This window comes from Salvelinus fontinalis, chromosome 7 (genome assembly GCF_029448725.1).
Source record: "Salvelinus fontinalis isolate EN_2023a chromosome 7, ASM2944872v1, whole genome shotgun sequence".
Lineage (NCBI taxonomy): Eukaryota > Metazoa > Chordata > Actinopteri > Salmoniformes > Salmonidae > Salvelinus > Salvelinus fontinalis.
Window position 1 is genome coordinate 46761222 of NC_074671.1, and position 26662 is coordinate 46787883.

At 41.9% G+C, this 26662-nt stretch overlaps 1 protein-coding gene across 6 annotated transcripts in view; it reads right to left on the reverse strand.

Annotated features, from left to right (window-relative positions):
* LOC129859543 (activin receptor type-2A) overlaps positions 1–6252 on the reverse strand; it is a 54959-nt gene extending 48707 nt beyond the window's left edge. For 4 of the 6 annotated variants that reach the window (XM_055929427.1, XM_055929428.1, XM_055929429.1 and 1 more), the window contains exon 1: positions 5094–6252. In XM_055929427.1, the coding sequence (XP_055785402.1) occupies positions 5094–5148 (55 nt within the window). In that variant the 5' untranslated portion in view covers positions 5149–6252. The remainder of the gene's footprint in view (positions 1–5093) is intronic. The other 2 variants (XM_055929426.1, XM_055929430.1) reach the window with 2 other exon arrangements.
* Positions 6253–26662: the final 20410 nt, after the last annotated feature.

Below are 26662 nucleotides of genomic sequence, written 5' to 3' on the forward strand. Positions count from 1 at the left end.
AAAAAGGAACCACCAGCTTTCATATGTTCTCATGTTCTTTGCAAGGAACTTAAACGTTAGCTTTTTTTACATGGCACATATTGCACTTTTACTTCTCCAACACTGTGTTTTTGCATTATTTAACCAAATTGAACATATTTCATTATTTGAGTCTAAATAGATTTTATGTATTAAGTTAAAATAAGTGCTCATTCAGTATTGTTGTAATTGGCATTATTACAAATACATATCCAAATCAACCGATTAATCGGTATCGGCTTTTTTGGGTCCTCCAATAATCGCTATCGGCGTTGAAAAATCATAAAATCGGTCGACCTCTACTATGCCTATTTGAGAAGTGTGCAATTTGGGCAGTGAGCGTGGCACTGATTATTGAGAAGCAGCTGTCAGTGACAAGCATCTAAAATGTGTCTTGAGTATAATTTGAAAAGGGTCACTAAGCAGAAATCTCTCCGCCATTTCCTGGTTGCTAAAATTCTAGTAGTTCGCCTAATTTCAGTTTGTGACAAAACAAGTATAGAGAACGTGGAGAATCAGTGTACCATCTAAACCGCTGTGAAATGTCTCATCAATAACCAAAAATATTGTATTTTCAGCTTGTGTACAAAAAAATAAAATGGGAAGCATAGAAATAGGTAGCCTAATTGTTAGAGCGTTGGGCCAGTTATCGAAAGGGTGCTGGATCGAATCCCCAAGCTGACAAGGTAAAAATCTGTCATTCTGTCCCTGAACAAGGCAGTTAACCCACTGTTCCACCATCCTTGTAAATAACAATTTGTTCTTAACTGATAGACCGTTGCCTGCATGTGAATGGGAGGTGCGCTTCAATAATCAGTTGAGATAAAAATAGCTTTTAAACCGTGCACAAAAACTGTTTTTAACAGGCGACTGTACTTAGAATTGTTGCGCAATATACGGTCTTATAACAGCACATTTTACTCCAGCAGCAACAAGCTGAGGACAATAGGCTCTGTATGCTGTGCGTGTGTGATAGTTGTTTATGTATCTTCTTTATCCAACACCTAAAAGCATGACAGTAAAATGTGTTTCCATCAATAAATAAAAAGCATTATTTTGCAATGGGATTTTTCCCCACTCCCAGACATTTTGGCTGGTAGTCATTTTTATTTAAAAATAAATAAAAATAAAAGTTTACTGATTTATTATTATTTGGAAAAAAATTGGGAAAGCCAGCATCTAACTGAAACCCTGGGCTGTATTGTGCCAGCATCATTACCAATCCCTATACATGTACAGTACCAGTCAAAAGTTTGGAAAACCCTACTCATTTGGGGGCAGCAGGTGGCCTAGTGGTTAGAGCATTGGGCCAGTTTCCAAAAGGTTGCTGGATCCAAACCCCGAGTTGTAAATAAGAATTTCAGCAAACTTAACAGGTCTAAATATTTGTATGAACATAACAAGATAGAACAACTGAGACATGAACTGGACATGTGACAAACAAAAATTGAAAAATGTGTCCCTGAACAAAATCAAAAGTCAGTATCTGGTGTGGCCACCAGCTGCATTTAGAACTGCAGTGCATCTCCTCCTCATGGACTGCACCAGATTTGCCAGTTCTTGCTGTGAGATGTTACCCCACTCTTCCACCAAGGAGCCTGCAAGTTCTCAGACATTTCTGGGGAAGAAAAAAAATATCGCCATAGCCCTCACCCTCCGATCCAACAGTTCCCAGATGTGCTCAATGGGATTGAGATGCGGCCTCTTCGCTGGCCATGGCAGAACACTGACATTCCTGTCTTACAGGAAATCACGCGCAGTGGCATTGTCATGCTGGAGGGTCATATCAGGATGAGCCTGCAGGAAGGGTACCTCATGAGGGAGGAGGATGTCTTCCCTGTAATGCATAGCATTAAGATTACCTGCAATGACAACAAGCTCAATCCGATGATGCTGTGACACACCGCCTCAGACCATGACGGACCCTCCACCTCCAAATCGATCTCGGTCCAGAGTACAGGCCTCGGTGTAATGCATTCCTTCGACGATAAACGCGAATCTGACCATTACCCCTGGTGAGACAAAACCGCGACTCGGCAATGAAGAGCACTTTTTGCCAGTCCTGTCTGATCCAGCGACGGTGGGTTTGTGCCCATAGGCGACGATGTTGTCGGTGATGTCTGGTGAGGTCCTGACTTACAACAGGCCTACAAGCCCTCAGTCCAGCCTATTGCGGACAGTCCGAGCACTGATGGAGGGATTGTGCGTTCCTAGTGTAACTCAGGCAGTTGTTGTTCCCATCCCACATGTATGATGTTCGGATCAGCTGTCCGTCCTGTCTCCCTGTAGCGCTGTCTCACAGTACAGACATGGCAATTTATTGCCCTGGCCACATCTGCAGTCCTCATGCCTCCTTACAGCATGCCTAAGGCACATTAATGCAGATGAGCAGGGACCCCGGGCGTCTTTCTTTTGGTATTTTTAGAGTCAGTAGAAAGGCCTCTTTAGCGTACAAAGTTTTCATAACTGTGACCTTAATTGCCTACTGTCTGTAAGCTGTTAGTGTCTTAACGACTGTTCCACAGGTGCATGTTCATTAATTATTTAAGGTACATTGAACAAGCATGGGAAACCGTGTCTAACTTCTTATGGCTGGGGGGCAGTATTGAGTAACTTGGATGAATAAGGTGCCCAGAGTAAACTGCCTGCTACTCAGGCCCAGAAGCTAAGATATGCATATTATTCGTAGATTTGGATAGAAAACACTCTGAAGTTTCTAAAACTGTTTGAATGATGTCTGTGAGTATAACAGAACTCATATGGCAGGCAAAAACCTGAGAAGAAAATCCAACCAGAAAGTGGGAAATCTGAGGTTTGTAGGTTTAAGTCTTTGCCTATCCAATACAGTGTAAAATTTGGCCCGATTGCACCTCCTAAGGCTTCCACTAGATGTCAACAGGCTTTAGAACCTTGTTTCAGGCTTCTACTGTGGAGGAGAGAATAAGAGCTGATTGAGTAAGAGGTCTGGCAGAGTGCCATGAGCTTAGTCTCACGCACGCCCGTGAGAGTTAGCTGCGTTCCATTGCATTTCTAAAAGACAAAGGAATTCTCCGGTTGGAACATTGAAGATTTGTTAAAAACATCCTAAAGATTGATTCTATACGTCGTTTGACATGTATCTACGAACTGTAATGGAATTGTTTTACTTTGTCTGGCCTGCGCTTCGTGAACTTGGATTTGTGAACTAAACGCGCAAACTAAAAGGAGGTATTTGGACATAAATGATCTTTATTGAACAAAACAAACATTTATTGTGGAACTGGGATTCCTGGGAGTTCATTCTGATGAAGATCAAAGGTAAGTGAATATTTCTAATGCTATTTCTGACATCTGTTGACTCCACAACATGGCGGGTATCTGTATAACTTGTTTTGGTCTGAGCGCTGTACTCAGATTATTGCATGGTGTGCTTTTTCCGTAAAGCTTTTTTGAAATCTGACACAGCGATTGCATTATGGAGAAGTTTATCTAAAGTTCCATGCATAACACTTGTATCTTTTAGCAATGTTTATTATGAGTATTTCTGTAAATTTATGTGGCTCTCTGCAAAATCACCGGATGTTTTGGAAGCAAAACATAACGCGCCATTTAAAACCGAGATTTTTGGATATAAATAAGAACTTTATCTAACAAAACATACATGTATTGTGTAACATGAATTCCTATGCGTGTCATCTGATGAAGATCAAAGGTTAGTGATTAATTTTCTCCTCTCTTTGGCTGGAAAAATTGCTGTGTTTTTCTGTGACTAGGTGCTGACCTAACATAATCGCATGGTATGCTTTCGTTGTAAAGCCTTTTTGAAATCGGACACTGTGGTGAGATAAACTTGTTAATCTTTAAAATGGTGTAAAATACTTGTATGTTTGAGGAATTTTAATGAGATTTCTGTTGTTTGAATTTGGCGCCCTGCACTTTCACTGGCTGTTGTCATATTGATTCAGTTAAAGGGATCTCAGCCGTAAGAATTAAACCCTTTACAATGAAGATCTGTGAAGTTATTTGGATTATTACAAATTACCTTTGAAAGACTGGGTCCTGAAAAAGCGACATCTTTTTTTTGCTGAGTTTACTTTGCATAAAATAGTATAAAAAGTTGCATTCTAATTTCATAAATTGGTTCATATTGTTACACATTCTGTTTTGCATAAATCATGATCATTGTTAATATGACCAACCTACCTTAAAATTATTGGTCTTGCATTACTGTAATTGTATTCCGTACTGACTCATTTGCATATTAAGTGGCATGTTTGTGTAATATTACATTTTACTTGAATCATCTCTGTTCTACACCAACCCTAAAAATGGCAAAACAATATCTTATTGGGGAAAAAACATGTTGAATGTAAGAATCCCAACAGGTGATTTGGTGCCATTATTGACTAGGGATTAACATAAGGTTGTGGACTGGTCTTTGACCTTTAAGATAACTTCAGATAAGATCTCAGCAACAGTAAGTCCTATCTTCATGAAATAGTGTTGTGTTCCTGAGAAGCTTCTATATGACATGAAATACAAAGTAAAACACCATATACAGTTTCATTTTGACCCCTAACACTCTACAAAATGATAGATAGCATAGGTGACTTATGGCTAGTTCCCCTCAGATGATAGCACCATGGATGCTTCTGATTTGATTTTGTTTTGTCAGTGGTCTTGGTGCACTGGAAATGTAATGCGGCACACACTGAGGAAGAGGCATATTCCAGGTATTTCCACACACTGCAATTCGTCTTAACTTATGAATCAACATATATCTTCCCACTTATACAAGTCCCTGATTCAGAAGACATCCAAGTGGATTAAAGTATCCAATCACTGCTACTGCACAGACTGAGCCATGCAACAAATTGCATTTTTTACATAACAGGAGGTATCAGTATACTTGTTAATGAGAAAGAAAAACAAATCGGGATCTCTGTTCAAGCAAAGTGTAATAAACTTTAAAATGAGGCAGGTGTCACGGTCAAAGGCCAAGACGCATTGTATCACTGACTGTGTACAGTAGTACAGTATTTCTAACACAACCATATATACAAAGCCAATTATTTTACCAACAGATATCCACCTACCTGAGGAAAACGAGATGAGAAAAACAGCAAACGCCAGCTCGCTAGCGGCTCCCATTTTCAATCCAATTGCAATCCTTTTATTTCCGGGAAATAAACAACACAGCTGCAAAGGTTTGCTCCTCCACTGTGTGTTGTGAAGGTCTGTGCAAAAAAAGAAAAATGTAACTTAGCCAGCTAGTTTGCAAGCTAGTATTGTCAACATAGTGTGGTATTAACACGGACTTTCCAGTTGACAGGTGTTTGTTGAGAAGACTCCAAAATATCCACTGGCCAGGCAAGAGGCTTGCTACTACGTTACACAGTTGAAGGTCCTGAAGAATTATGTCCAAAAATGTGGAAGAGGTGATACTTGTGTAGCTAGCTAGAGGCTACAAAATGGTTAAAACCATAGCTAATGACTGACTTGTTGCAGGTTGGTCTAACTATCCGTAGCACCTTACAGTACTAGTAGCTAGCAATAATACTAGGCAACTATTCCAGTGTTTAACATTTGTTACTTTTCTTCACATTCAATCTTGTTAATTTACCTAGTTAGACGAAACCGGGTAATAATGCTAAGCAGTCAAATTAGCAAAAATATAATGGAACATATCTAATTAACCCTCAATCTTAGCTAGCTTCAGGTAGTTTAAAATCACGTCGTTTTCTAGCTATCGTAAATGATCTAACGTCAGCTAGCTAGATAAGAAAGACGTTTCAATACACCACATTTCGCGGACTAACGTTATATTTGATACATCTAATTTCTTGGTACTCACGACGCTGTCTTCACCTTCCAAAATGTAAAGTTAACGTTATGCTAGCGCATAATCCGATTCCAAACAGAAACATTGTAATTCCCCTTCCCAATGGATTGCAATGTGTTCTGTCAGTTGGCTTTTACGAGCTAGTTGTGCACACCGTAAAAACTGGCAACCAGTGTCTGTAAAAATCGTATCCAATTGCAGCTTTGGAGCAACCAAAATGTTATCACACACGTCGTTGGGAAACGCACATGAGATCAACAGCGAATAAGTTTTGACAACACGCTGCTGTCAAGTCATGAGTGTATCAAAGACAAGAACGGCAGTACATCATTTTCCCAAGCGTGCAGTATCCTCAACGTTTCCCTCTCCTGTGACCAGTGCCACAGTTTCAAGATGGCGTTTGGTGTGGATTGTCTTTGTTTTTTTCTTTACTCCACCCTCAGACCCCTCCCCTCCGTTTACTCAAACGCCCTCTCGTCAAATCGAAAGCGAGCTCGGGCAGCCTAAAGATGACTGGAATCCAATCAGAGGAAGAGAACCGTTCATAGTTGGGATACATCTCAATAGTCTGCGTGGATTCCTCCTTTTATGTCCTCTCCTTCATATGCTCTGATCGAAGAACATTAGATAGGTGAAATAAATATGATGGATTCTTATAGGAAGTTGTTTAACGTGTCCTGTTCAGATCAACCCACGAAGGAAGAGAGACAATGCAAAAAAGCAATATACTCCCTAGCTGACAAAACTCAACTCCATGAAGTAGTTTCCCAGTAAGCAAATTATCTTGTCTTTTAGATGTATTTTCCAGACGTCAGGTGCATTTTAGGTGCGGAATGAAAGGTGAGAAGACGTATTTTCCGGGTTTATTTTCCGGATATCGAAAATACGTCTTTTCTAAACATCGCTAATATGTATTTTGTGGACATTGAAAATACATATATTCCGGATATAGAAAAAACGTATTTTACGTGAGGCAGGTAAACTAGTGGTTAGATTAAATCTCTAAACTGACAAGGTAAAAACCTGTTGTTCTGCCTCTGAACAAGGCAGTTAACCCACTGTTCCCCGGTAGACCGTCATTGTAAATAAGAATTTGTTGTTAATTAACTGACTTGCCTAGTTAAATAAAGGTTTCATTTTCTGGACATCGAAAATATGTATTTTGTGGACGTTGAAAATACATATTTTACGGATGTTGAAATCAGGTGCATTTTATGTGCTGAATGAAAGGTGAAAATACATATTTTCCGGACGTTGATTCTATGGCCAAATTTCAATTGCACATACAGTACCAGTCAAAAGTTTGGACACACCTGCTCATTCAAGGGTTTTTCTTTATTTTTACTATTTTCTACATTGTAGAACAAATGTGGAATCATGTAGTAACCATAAAACTGTTAAACAAATCAAAATATATTTTATATTTGAAATTCTTCAAAGTAGCCACCTTTTGCCTTGCTTTTTTTGCATTTCAATTAACAGGTATGCCTTGTTAAAAGTTAATTTGTGGAATTTATTTCCTTCTTAATGCATTTCAGCCAATCAGTTGTGTTGTGACAAGGTAGGGGTGGTATACAGAAAATATACCTATATGGTAAAAGACCAAGTCCATATTATGACAAGAACAGCTCAAATGAGCAAAGAGAAACGGCAGTCCATCATTACTTTAAGACATGAAGATAAGTCAATCCGGAACATTTCAAGAACTTTCTTCAAATGTAGTTGCAAAAACCATCCAGCGCTATGATGAAACTGGCTCTCGTGACGGCCGCCACAAAAAAGGAAGACCCAGAGTTACCTCTGCTGCAGAGGATAAGTTCATTAGAGTTACCAGCCTCAGAAATGGCAGTGAAAAAAATGCTTCACAGAATTCAAGTAACAGACACATCTCAACATCAACTGTTAAGAGGAGACTGCGTGAATCAGGCCTTCATGGTCGAATTTCTGCAAAGAAACCACTACTAAAAGACATCAACATAAAGAAGAGGCTTGCTTGGGCCAAGAAACATGAGCAATGGACATTAGACCAGTGGAAATCTGTCCATTGGTCTGATGAGTCCAAATTTGAGATTTTTGGTTCCAACCGCCATGTCTTTGTGAGACGCAGAGTGGGTGAAAGGATGATCTCCACATGTGTACTTCCCACCGTGAAGCTTGGAGGAGGAGGTATGATGGTGTGGGGGTGCTTTGAAGGTGACACTGTCTGTGATTTATTTAGAATTCAATGTACACTTTACCGGCATGGCTACCACAGCATTCTGTGGCGATACACAATGCCATCTGGTTTGCGCTTAGTGGGACTATCATTTGTTTTTCAACAGGACAATGACCAAACACACATCCATGCTCTGTAAGGGCTATTTGACCAAGAAGGAGAGTGATGGAGTGCTGCATCAGATGACCTGGCCTCCACAATCACCCGATCTCAACCCAATTGAGATGATTTGGGATGAGTTGGACCGCAGAGTGAAGGAAAAGCAGCCAACAAGTGCTCAACATATATGGGAACTCCTTCAGGACTGTTGGAAAAGATTCCAGGTGAAGCTGGTTGAGAGAATGCCAAGAGTGTGCAAAGCTGTCACCAACATGGCTACTTTGAAGAATCTAAAATCTAAAATATATTTTGATGAACATTTTTTTGCTTACTACATGATTCCATATGTGTTATTTCATAGTATTATTTTCTTCACTATTATTTTACAATGTAGAAAATAGTAAAAATAACAAAAAACCCTTGAATGAGTAGGTGTGTCCAAACTTTTGACTGGTACTTTATATACACTACTATTCAGAAGTTTTGTGTCACTTTGAAATGTCCTTGTTTTTGAAAGAAAAGCTATTTTTTTTGTCCATTTAAAATAACATCAAATTGATCAGAAATACAATGTAGACATTGTTAATGTTGTAAATGACTATTGTAGCTGGAAACGACGGATTTGTTTTAATTGGAATATCTACATAGGTGTACAGAGGCCCATTATCAGCAACCATCACTCGTGTGTTCCAATGGCATGTTATGTTAGCTAATCCAAGGTTCTCATTTTAAAAGACTAATTGATCATTAGAAAACCATTTTGCAGTTATGTTAGCACAGCTGAAAACTGTTGTCTGATTAAAGAAGCAATAAAATGGTCCCTCTTTAGACTAGTTGAGTGTCTAGAGGATCAGGATTTGTGGGTTCGATTACAGGCTCAAAATGTCCAGAAACAAAGAACTTTCTTCTGAAACTCGTCAGTCTATTCTTGTTCTGAGAAATGAAGGTTATTACATGCGAGAAACTGCCAAGAAACTGAAGATCTCGTACAACGCTGTGTACTACTCCCTTCTCAGAACAGCGCAAGCTGGCTCTAACCAGAATAGAAAGAGGAGTGGGAGGCCCCGGTGCACAACTGAGCAAGAGGACAAATACATTACAGTGTCTAGTTTGAGAAACAGACGCCTCACAAGTCCTCAACTGGCAGCTTCATTAAATAGTACCCACAAAACACCAGTCTCAACGTCAACAGTAAAGAGGCGACTCTGGGATGCTGGCCTTCTGGGCAGAGTTACAAAGAAAAAGCCATATCTCAGACTGGCCAATAAAAATAAAAGATTAAGATGGGCAAAATAACACAGACACTGGACAGAGGAACTCTGCCTAGAAGGCCAGCATCCCGGAGTCGCCTCTTTGCTGTTGACGTTGAGACTGGTGTTTTGCGGGTACTATTTAATCTCGGAGTACATCCTTAATATAGGACAGAGGAGCCAACTGGAGATTGCAGCAAAATATTTATTATTGCTCCCATGTCTCATGCACTTATGGTAGCCTTTTATGAGCTTTAAAACTGGCAGCAATGGTGTTCAAAGTAGTCTGACCTACAGAATAAACCAAAAGACCACTTCAACTACAATAACATTCTCAATAACAGTTACATCATTTTTTCTTGCTATGACTGTGATATTTTTGTTTGTGTACCTTAGCTGAATGTACTGACTGGATAAGAGCATCTGCTGAATTACCAAAATGTAAACTTTAAAAATAAGCATGCTGGGTATTATCCTAATGAACTCCGCCCTCAAACAAGTACAAATTTACTCGGTCCAGACCAGATCCAAAGCTGAATGAATCATAGACGTCTAGGCTGTGTTTCACAAGTTTGAACATCACAGTATAGTACTGCACAGTTTAGTACAGTAGAACACAGTAGAGTACAGTACAGTTCGGTACATATGGTACGGGACAGGACATCAGAGTTTTAATTCAGTAAACTACAGTACAGTAGAGTGGGGTGCAATACAGTATACTACAGTTTAATTCATTGGAGTACAGTACAATATAGTTTAATTCAGTAGAGTACAGTACAATACAGTTTACTGTGCTCTACTGTATTATACTCTACTATTCTCTACATTTCTTTACTGTACTGTGTACTGTACTGTGATGTACTGTACTCTGCTGTGCTGTGCTGTCCAAAATTGTGAAACATAGACTATCTATGATTGGTTCAGATTTGGTCCGGTCTGGACCAGGCTAAATCTGAACCAATTGTATACAGTTGAATTCGGGAGTTCACATACTTTTAGGTTGGAGTCATTAAAACTAGTTTTCCAATCACTCCACAAATTTCTTGTTAACAAACTATAGTTTTGGCAAGTCGGTTAGGACTACTTTGTGCATGCACTACTTTGTGCATGACATAAGTCATTTTTCCAACAATTGTTTACAGACAGGTTATTTCATTTATAATTCACCGTATCACAATTCTACTGGGTCAGAAGTTTACATACACTAATTTGACTGTGCCTTTAAACCGCTTGGAAAACTCAAGAAAATTATGTCATGGCTCTAGAAGCTTCTGTTAGGCTAATTGACATCATTTGAGTCAATTGGAGGTGTACCTGTGGATGTATTTCAAGGCCTACCTTCAAACTCAGTGCCTCTTTGCTTGACATCATGGGAAAATCAAAAGAAATCAGCCAAGACCTCAGAAAAAAAATTGTAGACCTCCACAAGTCTGGCTCATCCAACGCCTGAAGTTACCACGTTCATCTGTAGAAACAATAGTGCACAAGTATAAACACCATAGGACCACGCAGCCGTCATTCCGCTCAGTAAGGAGACGCATTCTGTCTCCTAGAGATACTTTGTGGCGAAAAGTGCAAATCAATCCCAGAACAACAGCAAAGAACCTTGTGAAGATGCTGGAGGAAACAGGTACAAAAGTATCTATATCCACAGTAAAACGAGTCCTATTTCGACATAACCTGAAAGGCCGCTCAGCAAAGAAGAAGCCACTGCTCCAAAACTGCCATAAAAAAGCCAGACTACGGTTTGCAGCTGCACATGGGGACGAAGATCGTACTGAAGAAACACGAACAAACATCACAAGTCCAGTTAAGGTTACCTTCACCGACTCAACACCAACCACCATCTTTTCCACCCGTCTTTTCCACCCAACTACCCATGGATCAGCCAAAAGGCCTGGTTCCACCCTCTTCAAAAATCTCACTCCCACTGGACGAAACATAACTTTACCATAACCATGTCCATCGATGCAAGGCTCAGGCTCCGAGCTCCTCACAATTCCTTCTACCCCTTCCATTTCACCTCCAGAACTCGAACTGGCATCCGGCCCACTCTGTTTTGAACTTGACACCAATCTTCCTCGACATACCCTCTCCCTTGTTATTGCTAGCTTCAACAGATTCAAACCTATCCTCTGCCTCCTTCAGTCTTTTCAACCTCCTCTCTCTTTCCCTCCAATCCTCCTCCCTTAACCAATTACCTGACTCCTTCTGAAAATATTTAACTTCTCCAAGCCAAAATCTCTTTTTAGCATCCTCGAGAGAGACATGCTAAGCCCTGTACTCCTTCCACTTCAAACTCAGTAAAGCCTCCAGTCAAGAAGCCAGCCTCCCAAAACCAATTTTGTTTAAAACCCTCTTTCTTGGGCTTATTTTTATGGACAGATTTTGGGCAGAGTAAAACCTCTCGCTTCTGACTACATCAATTCACCCAAGGTCAATACTTCAACATTTGAATGAATAAACGCTTACATTGTAACTATGTTTGTCCTCTGTAGTTGTGTGCCTTTTTTTGTTTGCTGAAATTCATACTTTTTCATTAAATGTTCATTTAATATAACCACCGATTGTTTCCTTGTTGAGATTCAATTGCCACATGCAACACATTCATTGAAAAAGTGTGAATTTCAGCAAACAACGAAAGGAACGCAACTACAGAGGAAAAGGCACGCAACTACAAAGAAAGGCACGCAAAATTTTTGGGGGGCGGATTGATGTAGTTGGCAGATTGATGTAGTCGGAGCTGAATTCCACAAAGCCTGGTCTCTGCTCCACTCCATTGGCGGAGTTCATCATAAACTTCCTTCACCATGGAGTGGAGTATAGTCAGCTAACCCCCCCGGAGTTGATTGGAAAATCAATGGTAAGTGGAGCAAGGAAAGGTGTAGGCCTACCATAAGCAGGATCATGTTTTTTACAATTTCATGATGGTGGACTGGTGGATAATGATTTGTGGTGAAATGTACCCATAAACCCTGTGTCTCAGGGAAATTAATGTATTTACCTCCTGCATGTTCGTAGCTGAAGGATTTATCTGACTGCACAAGGTGATCTATCAGGCTAAATTGCTTTTGATGGATGAGGCTATGATTAATGTACTCAGGCAACAGTGCCCCCCCCCCCCCCCCCCCCCCCCTCTCTCCCTCAACACACAAAGGCTGTACCCATTCTACTTGTGTGCTACTGTAACACATAAGGCTCAGTGTCTGGGATAGTTGGAATTCTTTGATGTCAACAGTGATTTGTCATACTGTAGTGTTTTTCCAAGCTACACTGATGTTGTCCTACCTACACAAATATAACACCACTGTGTGTTAGGTACTTTGTTGCCAGGCAAAATACAGTAGCATTGTGTTGTAGGAGCACTACAGTAGCCAGTAGAAATACCTTTTAACATTAAGTGTTTGGATTATTATGGATTATTGCTTTATGGTTCTGGTTTGAAAGATTCTGACCCAATAGGTCATAGGCACACGCATGCACTTAAACGTGTTCTCACTCCCAATCACAATCTCTGGCTGCATAAGAGACGGTAATTGGACTAGAGCAGCGTATCCTAATTACATGAGGACTAGTTCTTAGTTACAAAGGCCAAGTGGTCACACAGGATTTCAACTATTACCCAACCGAGCAGCCATGTCCTCCTGCTGTTGCGTAGCTTACTAAGTGTACAACGTGAGGTGAATAGAGTAGGGATGTCCTCCTGCCAATGTTACAGTAGGCCCACTGGTTTGAGGACCCCATTGTACACCTAGAACACTTTCTTTGTCAGTTGTAGTCAAGCAGCAGTGTATATAAATGTATGACAGGAGCACAGCCACAACCAACAATTTAAGATTTGAAACAATTCTACATGCCAAATGGGACAACCGCCAAACAAGGCCAGGGATCTTGGCACAGAAGAGATTACAGTATGCCACTAAGATAAATTCTCTCCCACTGCGAGCACACACACACATACATTTGTTTTACTGTTCTTGTGGGGACCAAACAATTGATTTCCATTGAAAATCCTATTTCCCCAAGCCCTATTTTTTTTGGAACCTTTATTTAACTTGGCAAGTCAGTTAAGAACACATTTTTATTTACAATGACAGCCTACACCGGCCAAACCCGGACGACGCTGGGCCAATTATGCGCCGCCCTATGGGAATCCCAATCACGGCCAGTTGTGATACAGACTGGATTCGAAACAGGGTGTTTGTAGTGACACCTCAAGCATTGAGATGCGGTGCCTTAGACTGCTGCATCACTCGGGAGCCCTCCCTAACCCCTAACCCTAATTGTAACCCTAAACCTAACCCTAATTGTAGCCCTAAACCTAACCCTAATTGTAACCCTAAACCTAACCCTAATTGTAGCCCTAAACCTAACCCTAATTGTAACCCTAAACCTAACCCTAATTGTAGCCCTAAACCTAACCCTAATTGTAACCCTAAACCTAACCCTAATTGTAGCCCTAAACCTAACCCTAATTGTAACCCTAAACCTAACCCTAATTGTAGTTCTAAACCTAACCCTAATTGTAACCCGAACCCTATAATAGCCGTTTTCCTTGTCCCCACTTGTCCAAATGTTCTTTGTTTTAATATCTTTGTGAGAACTTCTCTACAAACCTTGGCTACTTCTCCTTCCTATAACTTACCAAGTTCACCAACCCCATGTATTCCAGTTTGGGGATATTGTCTTCCTTTTAACATAAATGTATTTGAAGGATGAAAAAGGAGGACAGCCTTCAGAGTTTGCTGTTTGTTTATATTTCGTTTTTTGTTAGGGAATGTTAAATTGTTCGTACAGCACGGTACTGCTCTGACAAACTTTCTGCATTCCTATCCTTAGCCTAGAGCTTGCTATATAAGCCATGTGTGTGTAATAAAAGTAATCACTTGAGAAGGACACTTGCCAATGTTCTGGCTTGTTAAATTATTTTATCCAAAACATTTAGGGAGAAAACATTTGCGTCAGTAGTGTGGAATATAGCACCCCTACAGCTAGTATCAACAGGCCAGTATTTAATAGCGAGATATGGAAATTTGATCTTGAAGTAAACTGAATATATATCGCTTAGTTACTGCCTTGTAATGCCTACTCACGCCGTTGCTAAATCTAAAAGTCAAAGACAAGTGGTGACAGGAAGTACATTTGGATCAGAAGCAGATTCTAAACAGCTTGATCCATTGACACACCTGATCTTATTCACACCTGGTAATTGTTGCCACCTGCCTGCAGCTGATCTCTGCCAAAGCCATTACTGTCCTATAGTCCCAGGCCCCAGGATAAAATTGTACATTATTAGATGGAGTTCATGTAGTAAGGCTAACAGCCTAGTCATGTTGTCCTCCTTTCCTCTATCTTTCACATCACAAGGCTCTTCTTTTATTCTTTTTCTTTTTTTCCCTTTCTATTTCTCTCTTCTTGAGTGAAGGAGCAATGTAAGGGAAGGAAGAATAGAATAGTATATCGCATAGGAAAATGTGCTTTGCAATGAAGTACAGGCTTAGGCTACATGGCATAGAGATGACAATACATCACAAGACATACATGTAGGCTACAATCTACTGGCAACTGATGTGTCCCACATGGCACCCTATTCCCAACCAAGTGCACTACTTTTGACCAGGGCCCATAGGGTAATATAGGGAATAGGGTGTCATTTGGAACGCAGTATTACCCTCCTCCTAATCTCATTAGGAAACAAAATCTCCTGTAACGGCATTACACATCCATCCATTGCATATGATGATGCCAGTTAGTTAGGTTGTTCGTGATTGGCATACTGCATACGTACATTAAGTATGTCTTAAATGTACGTACAGAGCAGGCATGTGCCTCACTTCAGCCTCTCCAGCAAAGCGAGGAGTGGACACTTATGCAGCAACAGTTTTCAGTGAATATCTCAGGGGGATTTTTAGAGGCCTAATATTCCACTCTCTGATTAAGTTGACACATAATAGCTACTTCTATTTCAGCGTCACAAAAAATAATTTGGGTTTGGTTTTCTGGTTGATGTTGTGTTGACATCGGGTTTACAGCCTACATACCATGCACAGGAGGTTGGTGGCACCTTAATTGGGGAGGATGGGCTCGTGGTAGTGGCTGGAGCGGAATCAGTGGAATGGTGTCAAAGACATCAGACACATGGTTTACATGTATTTAATGCCATTCCATTCGCTCCGTTCCGACCATTATTATGAGCTGTCCTCCACTCAGCAGCCTCCTGTGATACCATACTACAATACTAGTTAATTCAATGATGTATTTGTTGTGCTCTAAATGTTTCACACATCCATTTCTCACACCTACACCGAGCAAACCATCCAAAATAGTTATTATGGCATTTCTGGGTCTCTCTTTCCCCTATTTGTCAAAGCGGACAGAATCTGTCTCTCCTCGACACCCGCACTCCATGGCGTTTGACATGAGTGATGGTATCAGTGACAGCTTTTTTCCTCATCCCTGTAACAGGGGCGGGACTGCACCTGAAACCCAAAGCCTGAAACCCTTGCTTTTATCTGGCACTGCTCTCCTCATGTCCTTACATGAACCCAGGTACCATCTTGCTCTCTCCATCTCTCTCTCCAACTCTCTCTCTCCACCTCTCACTCCATCTTTCTCTCTCGTTCTCTCTCTCCCTCTCTTCTCTCTCTCCCTCTCTCTGCTTTCGCTCTCTGATTTATTTCTCTCCCCCCCCCGTCCCTCTGTGCAGGGAGGCTTTGAACATGCTCAACATTAAAGCTGGCAAGCTCAGTGCTTTTTAAAGCAAAGCACGTATCAGTGTCTCTTTAATCTTAGCATGCCCAGCATTAGCTACTGTTGCCCCTGTTGCACTCTAGATAGACAGGCAAGACCTATTTATTTACCAGGCATTGCCAGGACAGGCAGGGATAAATGATTACAGGCATTATATCTGTATCAATATAAGGGTTTTAAAGTGTTTCGATTACCTCCATTCGTTTTCCTGGTACCGTGCAAAGATCTTCCCAAAGAATCTGATGACAAACTTTTCGCCACAACGAGAGTTTTGAGTCAAGAAGGATTTTACTCTTGAAAGCACAAAACTGATTTTGTGTACACAGTTGTGTGAGCAGTGGAGCACGTCTTCCAAGTTGGCAATTTTTCCATAGCCACTGTCATTTCAACTCACTCCAAAACGTACCAGAAACAAGTTGATAGGGGTCAACGGGTTCTCAGCATCAGTTCATGTCATCTTCGTCTCATCTTCATCTCTTTATGCTTTCTGTTCCATCGCCATTTATGGCATAAATGGCTTTTACTGTAAGGCCATCCATCAGGTAGATGAAGGCTTGCCCACCCATAGGCCTATTCACCTTTAAATTCAACTCATCGTTATTGGAACAAAAAAACATCTTTCTTTTCATATTCCAGGGAGCCACTGAAATTAATTGCATCTACAGATGAAAGCAATCAATTATTTGAGTTTACATATGGCAATGAAGGTTATTACTCACCAGCCTTTCATGAGTTCATATCCATACATATCCTTGCATAGAATTTGAATTCACACATTCACTTTTCATTCTAAGAACCTTGGGTGTTAATACGTGTATAGTGGCAGACTTCTGAAGTTCATTTCGATATACGAAATGTTAGATAAGCAAACTGTGTGACAGCGCATTGAAAAGTCACCACCCTAAATAGAAGATGGTTGTACTTGGCAGTGCCATCATAGTGTCTGTGCAGTCGGAGTTATTTGACCACAGGATCCGTCTTCTCTCAAATCAAAGCATGTGTTGATGGATTTGCCCTATATTGAACTCACAATGTTATGAGATATATTGACCTTGTGGAAAGGTCAACAAAACAGAAATCTCTTTACGCCGTCCATGTAAAATAACATCACAATATTACATAGAGTATTGGCAAATTGCAAAGCCATAATAAATAATTGTGAGGGCAACATGGTCATACATATGTCATACACCACTGTATACTGCTGACTTTTGTCTACTGTAGCTGCTCCTCCTCTCCAGCTGGTTCTGGTGTCACGCTGAAATACTTCCCCGCTGGCGTTAGCCTGTCAACAGGGCCTAAAGGTGCCCCTAAGTTAGGATCCCACTGGTGTTGAGAGGACGCTTATTGGTGCTGCTCCCAATTTAGGGTCCAGCCTCACGCTGAGTTTTGTGATGTCTCCAACAAATGCGACCTTAGTTATCACAGAGTATTAATCGGCATGTGATGGCTGTTCACATATAGACCTACTCCTGAATTAAGGAGCCCCAAATGGCACCCTATTCCCAAGTGTGCTACTTTAAAAAAAAAGTGTAGTCTGTCTTGTAGTGCACTCAATGGGAATGGGGTGCCATTTGGGACTCAGCCATGTTGTTTTCTCTCACTGGGGAGATGAAAGCGCGACAGACTGAGCATTGACTGCTCTATACTTAGTCCATCACCACCCGAGATATACACTATTATTTTCATAAAGCTCCTCTCATGAGGGCTAATTTGAGAAGAATATTAGTTTTGCTTTGGTTGGTAGACGATCAAACATGTTTTGAACATGACAGTACATTCACATAGCTGCTCTCGCCCCACAGACAGGCAATCAGGCAGGCAGGCAGGCAGGCAGACAGACAGACAGACAGACAGACAGACAGACAGACAGACAGACAGACAGACAGACAGACACACTGACACAGACAGCAGCCAGGCATTGTACTAGCCTGAGCAGCAGAGAACCCTGGTCGCTAAAAACAACGGCCGGGTCCTTTCATCCACTAGCCAGTCCACCACATCGGCCTGCTAGGTTCTGTACCCATTGAGTTCTGCCAGAATCCTGCCACCATCAGCATTTGCATATTTCCAGACTAAAGGGGATTTACCCCGGTCCTTTCTGTCCTTTTCTGTCTAGTCAGACAGGAGGCATTGAAAGTGTTGTTGTCGAGCTAATCCATAGTGTGGCGGAGGGAGGGTGATGGGTGAGGAGCAGGGAGCTGTCGCTGCAGGGTAAACATTAAGCATTATACCCTGTTAGAAGGAGGGGGGCAGGCAGGCAGACACAGACAGACAGACAGACAGACAGACAGACAGACAGACAGACAGACAGACAGACAGACAGACAGACAGACAGAGAAATAGCAGCATGGTCCTCAGAGCCCCAGACTAACTAGAATATCTGTCAAGAGGCAGGGGGAGAAAGACAAAACGGGTAAACAGGAAGAGTTTATTCAAGTGCCCTCTGTTCTGCTGGTGGTGTGGCTCAGCTCAGAGATAGTTTTTTAACACAGCCACCTAAACCTCAGTTGGGAAGCAGTAGCGACTCATTCAGGAAACTCCTGGGCAGTCTGAGATCCTGCTGTAGATAAAGTGGCGCCAGTCCGACAGCGATCTCGCTCAGCCCTACCCTTAGTTTCTCTCTCTCACACAATCTCTGGACATGGCCCATTTCACTCGACCCTCCCCTTAGTCTCGCAGGCCGCACACCAAAAATGCCAAGTATTCCCACAAAACAGGACAAACTGGTAAACAATGGGGTTTGAATGGAGTGGGTAATGTTGCTGTCTGAGTGTCTGGGTTTACCCAGTGGCTGGGTCTCTTGAGAGGAGGGGGTGGTGGTGTGTGTGTGGGCCATCTGTTGCAGGCTGACAGAGTTGTTGTGGCCGAGGAGGAGGATGTGTTCCCCAACTCCATAGCATTTAGTGGCAGCTAGACCCATTCACAGCTAACTGCGACCTGGCCAAGATAAAGCAAAGCAGTGCGACAGAAACAACAACGCAGAGTTACACATAGAATAAACAAGCATACAGTCAATAACACAATAGAAAAAAAGAAAGTCTATGTACAGTGTGTGCAAATGGCATGAGGAGGTAAGGCAATAAATAGGCCATAGTAGCAAAGTAAATACAATTTAGCAGATTAACACTGGAGTGATAGATGAGCAGATGATGATGAGCAGATGATGGTGTGTAAGTAGTGATACTGGTGTGCAAAAGAGCAGCAAAGTAAATAAAAACATTATGGGGGATGAGGTAGGTAGATTGGGTGGACTATGTACAGCTGCAGCGATCGGTTAGCTGCTCAGATAGCTGATGTTTAAAGTTAGTGAGGGAAATGTGAGTCTCCAGCTTCAGCAATATTTGCAATTCATTCCAGTCACTGGCAGCAGAGAACTGGAAGGAAAGGCGGCCAAAGGAGGTTTTGGCTTTGGGGATGACCAGTGAGATATACCTGCTGGAGCGCATGCTACGGGTGGGTGTTGTTATTGTGACCAGTGAGCTGAGATAAGGCGGAGCTTTACCTAACATAGACTTATAGATGACCTGGAGCCAGTGGGTCTGGCGACGAATATGTAGCGAGGGCCAGCCGACTAGAGCATACAGGTCGCAGTGGTGGGTGGTATAAGGCGCTTTAGTAACAAAACGAATGGCACTGTGATAGACTACATCCAATTTGCTGAGTAGAGTATTGGAAGCTATTTTGTAGATGACATCGCCGAAGTCGAGGATCGGTAGGATAGTCAGTTTTACTAGGGTAAGTTTGGCGGCGTGAGTGAAGGAGGCTTTGTTGCGAAATAGAACGCTGATTCTAGATTTTATTTTGGATTGGAGATGTTTAATATGAGTCTGGAAGGAGAGTTTACAGTCTAGCCAGACACCTAGGTATTTGTAGTTGTCCACATATTCTAGGTTAGAACCGTCCAGAGTAGTGATGCTAGTCGGGCGAGCGGGTGCGGGCAGCAAACGGTTGAAAAGCATGCATCTGGTGTTACTAGCGTCTAAGAGCAGTTGGAGGCCACGGAAGGAGTGTTGTACGGCATTGAAGCTCGTTTGGAGGTTAGTTAACACAGTGTCCAAAGAAGGGCCAGATGTAAACAGAATGGTGTCGTCTGCGTAGAGGTGGATCAGGGAATCACCCGCAGCAAGAGCGACATCGTTGATATATACAGAGAAAAGAGTCGGCCCGAGAATTGAACCCTGTGGTACCCCCATAGAGACTGCCGGAGGTCCGGACAACAGGCCCTCCGATTTGACACACTGAATTCTGTCTGAAAAGTAGTTGGTGAACCAGGCGAGGCAGTTATTTGAGAAACCAAGGCTATTGAGTCTGCCGATAAGAATACGATGATTGACAGAGTCGAAAGCCTTGGTCAGGTCAATGAAGATGGCTGCGCAGTACTGTCTTTTATCGATGGCGCTTATGATATCGTTTAGTACCTTGAGCGTGGCTGACGTGCACCCATGACCAGCTCGGAAACCAGATTGCACAGCGGAGAAGGTACGGTGGGATTTGAAATGGTCAGTAAACTGTTTATTAACTTGGCTTTCGAAGACTTTAGAAAGGCAGGGTAGGATGGATATAGGTCTATAACAGTTTGAGTTAGAGTTTCACCCCCTTTGAAGAGGGGATGACCGCGGCAGCTTTCCAATCTTTAGGGATCTCGGACATTACGAAAGAGAGGTTGAACAGATTGGTAATAAGGGTTGCAACAATGGCGGCAGATAATTTTTGAAAGAGAGGGTCCAGATTGTCTAGCCCAGCTGATTTGTACGGGTCCAGGTTTTGCAGCTCTTTCAGAACATCTGCTATCTGGATTTGGGTGAAGGAGAAGCTGGGGAGGCTTGTTCAAGAAGCTGCGGGGGGTGTGGAGCTGTTGGCCGGGGTTGGGGTAGCCAGGAGGAAAGCATGGCCAGCTGTAGAGAAATGCTTATTGAAATTTTCGATTATCATGGATTAATCGGTGGTGACCATGTTACCTAGCCTCAGTGCAGTGGGCAGCTGGGACGAGGTGCTCTTGTTCTCCATGGACTTTACAGTGTCCCAGAACTTTTTGGAGTTAGAGCTACAGGATGCACATTTCTGTTTGAAAAAGCTATTCTTTGCTTTCCTGACTGACTAATACTGTGTGTATTGGTTTCTGACTTCCCTGAACAGTTGCATATCGCGGGGACTATTCGATGCTATTGCAGGCCGCCACAGGATGTTTTGTGCTGGTCAAGGGCAGTCAGGTTTGGAGTGAACCAAGGGCTATATCTGTTCTTAGTTCTACATTTTTTGAAAGGGTCATTCTTATTTAAGATGGTGAGGAAATTACTTTTAAAGAACGACCAGGCATCCTTGACTGACGGGATGAGGTCAATATCCTTCCAGGATACCCGGGCCAGGTCGATTAGAAAGGCCTGCTCGCAGAAGTGTTTTAGGGAGCGTTTGACAGTGATGAGAAGTGGTCGCCATGTTATTCACATGGCGGCCATTGCTGACTAATGTTCCTTTTCTAACGTTCAACGTTGAGCTGTAAATACGGTCTAGTGGAGGCTCAAGAGGGACTGCTGAATCTAGCCATCTGTTCATCTGTTCACAGTGATTTTAAATGTAGAGAAGATCAGATAAGCAATTTCCTATCCTCCTTAGACACCTCTCTGGTGTGGAGGCGGAGGTGCGACCGAGCTCTAGGATGTGCGACTAGCTAAACATAGTGGTGTGCCTAATTTGAAGAGTATGTTTCTATTAGGGTGTTTGTTATCTTGTTGTTATCCATATGTTCTCTTCCAGTTTCTCTGGGAACTTTTAATAAACTGGTTCTACAGAGAACAGTTTACTTTCTCTTTGATGACTCATTGGTTTGTGGACTGTATGTTTCTGTGGTCAACAAATGGATTTCATCACATCACTTTGCACACTGCTATCTGTATCTACTATGCATTAGCTTATCCTAGTGGACTCATCTTACTATAATTCAAAGCCATGCATTAAAAATAATCTCCATATAGCAGTCTCTGGGTATAAATTGATTGGTGTGTTTTTGTGTATACTAATAATACCACTATGGCCACCTGAGAAAAACCAATGACTGAAACCAAAGAAACTCAATGTTCTTCAGTGGATCATTTTCTACTTTCTAATAACGTGAGAAAGAAGACAGAGAGAAAAACCCTGCAGTTGCTCAGAGAAGAAGGCACGGTCAAACCATTGGCACAATAGTGTTCTGAACAGGTTCCTCTCAGTGATCAACTGAAAGGATGAGGCAGATGTCTCAACACAGCTGTGAGTTTGGCATGTACAGTACTGAAAGAACCACCTTCCCCTTCACCATGTACCATGAAGAATATATGGCAACACAATGTACTCTCTCTCTCTCTCTCTCTCTCTCTCTCTCTCTCTCTCACTCTCTCACTCTCTCACTCTCTCACTCTCTCACTCACTCACTCAACTCTGCCTCCCTCTATCCCTCACTGTCTCTCTCCCTTTTTCTCTCTCTCCCTCCATACATCACTGTTTCCCATCAGCAGGCTGAACTGAAGTAATCAAATCCATGGTATAATGCAACAATGTTACAGCGAGGGAAGTCAATGGCTGTCTGCTGCGTTCAAGAACACGGTGTCCTCCAAAAGAGGGATATGACCCACTTTTCACGTCAGGTGAATTGATGCTTATGTTTTTGCTCTGGCTCCCTGCACACTATGCACCCTAATGTATGCCAGCAGCAGGAAAGGCATTTGTCCAAAGCGACTTACAGTATAGTGTGTAAATAAATTTTCACTCTGTGATCGGTGTGGGAATACACAACACTGGTGTTGCTAGCACCACTTTCTGTATTCAGAGATTGCCTCTTAAAATATTTATTCACTGGGGGATTCTGTTCCGATGCATTTTTGCTATACTTTTCAGTGACATGTTATATGTGTCAGGCAGACATTTTAGTTCTAATTCTAACAGGGAGAATTTTAACTCATCTATCCTAGATTTCTCTCAATGACCCGACACCTCTGCTGTACAGCAATTGTCGATGGGGATTTGGAGCTGTGCTGCTCTCTTTCAATGGGCTGGAATGAGAGGCGCCAGCCAGCCCAGGGGTTTTAAAGAGACCACAAATCTTCCACTGCCTTTGAAACCAGACACCCCGATTGCTATGGAGTGCGGACCACCAAGAATCACTATGTGTGGGCATCCAAAGGTCTGGCAGTTTAGCACAGAGAGAGAGAGAGAGAGAGAGAGAGACAGAGAGAGAGTGAGAGTGTAGTGTAGGGAGAGTGTAGTATCATGTATCATGTATCATGTTCGACTGTGTATTAGCCTGTATGATCAGAGTGATATACAATATACAGGGAACAAGAAAGGAGAAGGTTGCAATTTTTTTTGATAGATTATTATTATGATCTGTCCATGTAAAGGGATAAGTAGCGGATGGTGAATGACTTTGGAATCTTAAACCTACCAAGGTTGGGGTCTATTCCATTTAAATTCCAGTCAATTCTGAAAGTAAGCTAGATTCCAATTCTAATTTTAAAATGTTCTCATTGAAAAGCATCGAGGAGAATTGGAACTTCAGTACACTTCCTGAATTGACTGGAAAATAAATGGAATTGACCCCAACCCTGAAACCTACACACTCATTGACACAGGAAAATTCGACTCTTTAAACGCAGCTGAATTAGCCTCCTCGATGTTAGAGAAAAGCAATCTTGTTTTTAATAAGTGTGAAATGATCGGTGGTGGGACCCTGTTAGATGTTAGTCTAGTAAACCCGATCCTAAGCAATAAGTCTGCCTAGGGAGACTAGTTAAATGTAGAAATCTTCCCAAAAAACAGATGCTGTGGAAAGGCACCAGAGGGGATGGTTGCCGTTTTATGGGCTCCTAACCAATTGTACTGTTTTGTGTGTTTTTTCCGCATTGTTTGTAACTTACTTCATTCATAATGTTGATGCTTATGACCAAAAAGAGCTTCTGGATATCAGAACAGCGATTATTCACCTCGAATTGGACAAAGATTGTTTCTTTAATGAGTCGGACGCAATGGATATACAGTTGAAGTCGGAAGGTTACATGCACTTAGGTTGGCGTCATTAAAACTAGTTTTCCAACCACTCCACACATTTCTTGTTCACAAACTATTGTTTTGGCAAGGCGGTTAGGACATCTACTTTGTGCATGACACAAGTAAGTTTTACAACAATTGTTAACAGATAGATTATTTCACTTATAATTCACTATATAACAATTCCAGTGGGTCAGAAGTTTACATACACTAAATTGACTAGGCCTTTAAACAGCCTGGAAAATTCCAGAAAATTATGTCATGGCTTTAGAAGCTTCTGATAGGCTAATTGACATCATTTGAGTCAATTGGAGGTGTACCTGTGGATGTATTGTAGACCTCCACAAGTCTGGTTGATCCTTGGGAGCAATTTCCAAATGCCTGAAGGTACCACGTTCCTCGGTACTAACAATAGTACGCAACTATAAGCACCATGGGACCACGCAGCCGTCATACCGCTCAGGAAGGAGGCGCGTTCTGTCTCCTAGAGATGAACGTACTTTGGTGCGAAAAGTGCAAATCAATCCCAGAACAACAACAAAGGACCTTGTAAAGATGCTGGAGGAAACAGGTACAAAAGTATCTATATCCACAGTAAAACGAGTCCTATATCGACATAACCTGAAAGGCCGCTCAGCAAGGAAGAACCCACTGCTCCAAAACCGCCATAAAAAAGCCAGACTCCGGTTAGCAACTGCACATGGGGACAAAGATCGTACTTTTTGGAGAAATGTCCTCTGGTCTGATGAAACAAAAATAGAACTGTTTGGTCTTAATGACCATCGTTATGTTTGGAGGAAAACGGGGGAGGCTTGCAAGCCGAAAGAACAACATCCCAACCGTGAAGCACAGGGGTGGCAGCATCATGTTGTGGGGGTGCTTTGCTGCAGGAGGGACTGGTGCATTTCACAAAATAGATGGCATCATGAGGTAGGACAATTGTGTGGATATATTGAAGCCAAATCTCAAGACATCAGTCAGGAAGTTAAAGCTTGATCGCAAATGGGTCTTCCAAATGGACAATGACCCCAAGCAAACTTCGAAAATTGTGGCAAAATGGCTTAAGGACAACAGAGTCTAGGTATTGGAGTGGCCATCACAAAGCCCTGACCTCAATCCTATAGAAAATGTGTTGGCAGAACTGAAAAAGCATGTGCGAGCAAGGAGGCCTACAAATCTGACTCAGTTGCACCAGCTTTGTCAGGAGGAATGGGCCAAAATTCACCCAACTTATTGTGGGAAGCTTGTGGAAGGCTACCCAAAACATTTGACCCAAGTTAAACAATTTAAAGGCAATGCTACCAAATACTAATTGAGTGTATGTAAACTTCTGACCCACTGGGAATGGGCTCTCTACTATTACTCTGACATTTCACATTCTTAAAATAAAGTGATGATTCTAAATTACCTAAGATTTTTATTTGGATTAAATGTCAGGTATCGTGCAAAACTGAGTTTAAATGTATTTGGCTATGGTGTATGTAAACTTCCGACTTCAACTGTACCTACAAGAGGTTCAACAAAGGGCCTTAATTTCATTCATTAATGTAGGCTGTTGGTAATGGTAGAAAATAAGTAAACTACAACAATGAGAAGCAATTCCCGAAGAAAACCACTCCGATATTATCCTTAAAAGACCACTTGAAAGAAGTAAGCACTAGTCTTGTTGCTGACTGCTTTTTTTGTTAACTTTTAGTTTTTAATTTGGATTGATTACAGTAGGGTTGGTGTTTGCAAGTATTACACCTATGAACATCCACTGGGCTGTGGGAGAAAAAGCGATGATGTGTTATATATGAGGAAAAACATCAAATGAGATATCTAGTTTCAGAAAAGAAAAATCATTATATCACTAGTTTACAATACCTGCCCATTGGCACTGCATACAATTATATTGTAGACCATCTGAAAGGCTATGAATTACAGACACTTAGTAATGAAAGATTTCCCAGGCAGGCTAGCTTCTCATCAGTCTTTGTGCTCTCCTGAGATGGCTGTAATTGATTGTTGTGACAACACCGCAGAAAGCTAGCTGCCTGGCTGGTCCTTTTACTCTTTCCTGTGCTTGGAAAGCCAAGCATCTCTGCAGGTTTCTTTCCTCACGAGTTTGATCTTTCCTCAGAAGTGCTTGTATTCTATTTGTTCTGCACCAAGTGAGCAATGTAAGCCAATCTTTCCCACTGGGCACAGACGTCAATTCAACATCTATTCAACGTTGGCTCAACATAATGAAATGACGTAGAAACAACGTTGATTCAACCAGTGTGTGCCCAGTGGGTTGTCTGCAGATGAGACACACACATGCACACACAAATACACACGGAACACTCACACACAGAATCCCAGAAACTTCCAAAAGAACGGACATACAGTATTGACCCATATTTACAGTCTGACAGACCATTGGTAGCAGCAGGCCTATGTTACTGAGGCCCAGTGTTGGGGATTCCCATCTTTTTCTCTCTGCAACATCAGCAGATCTCCATC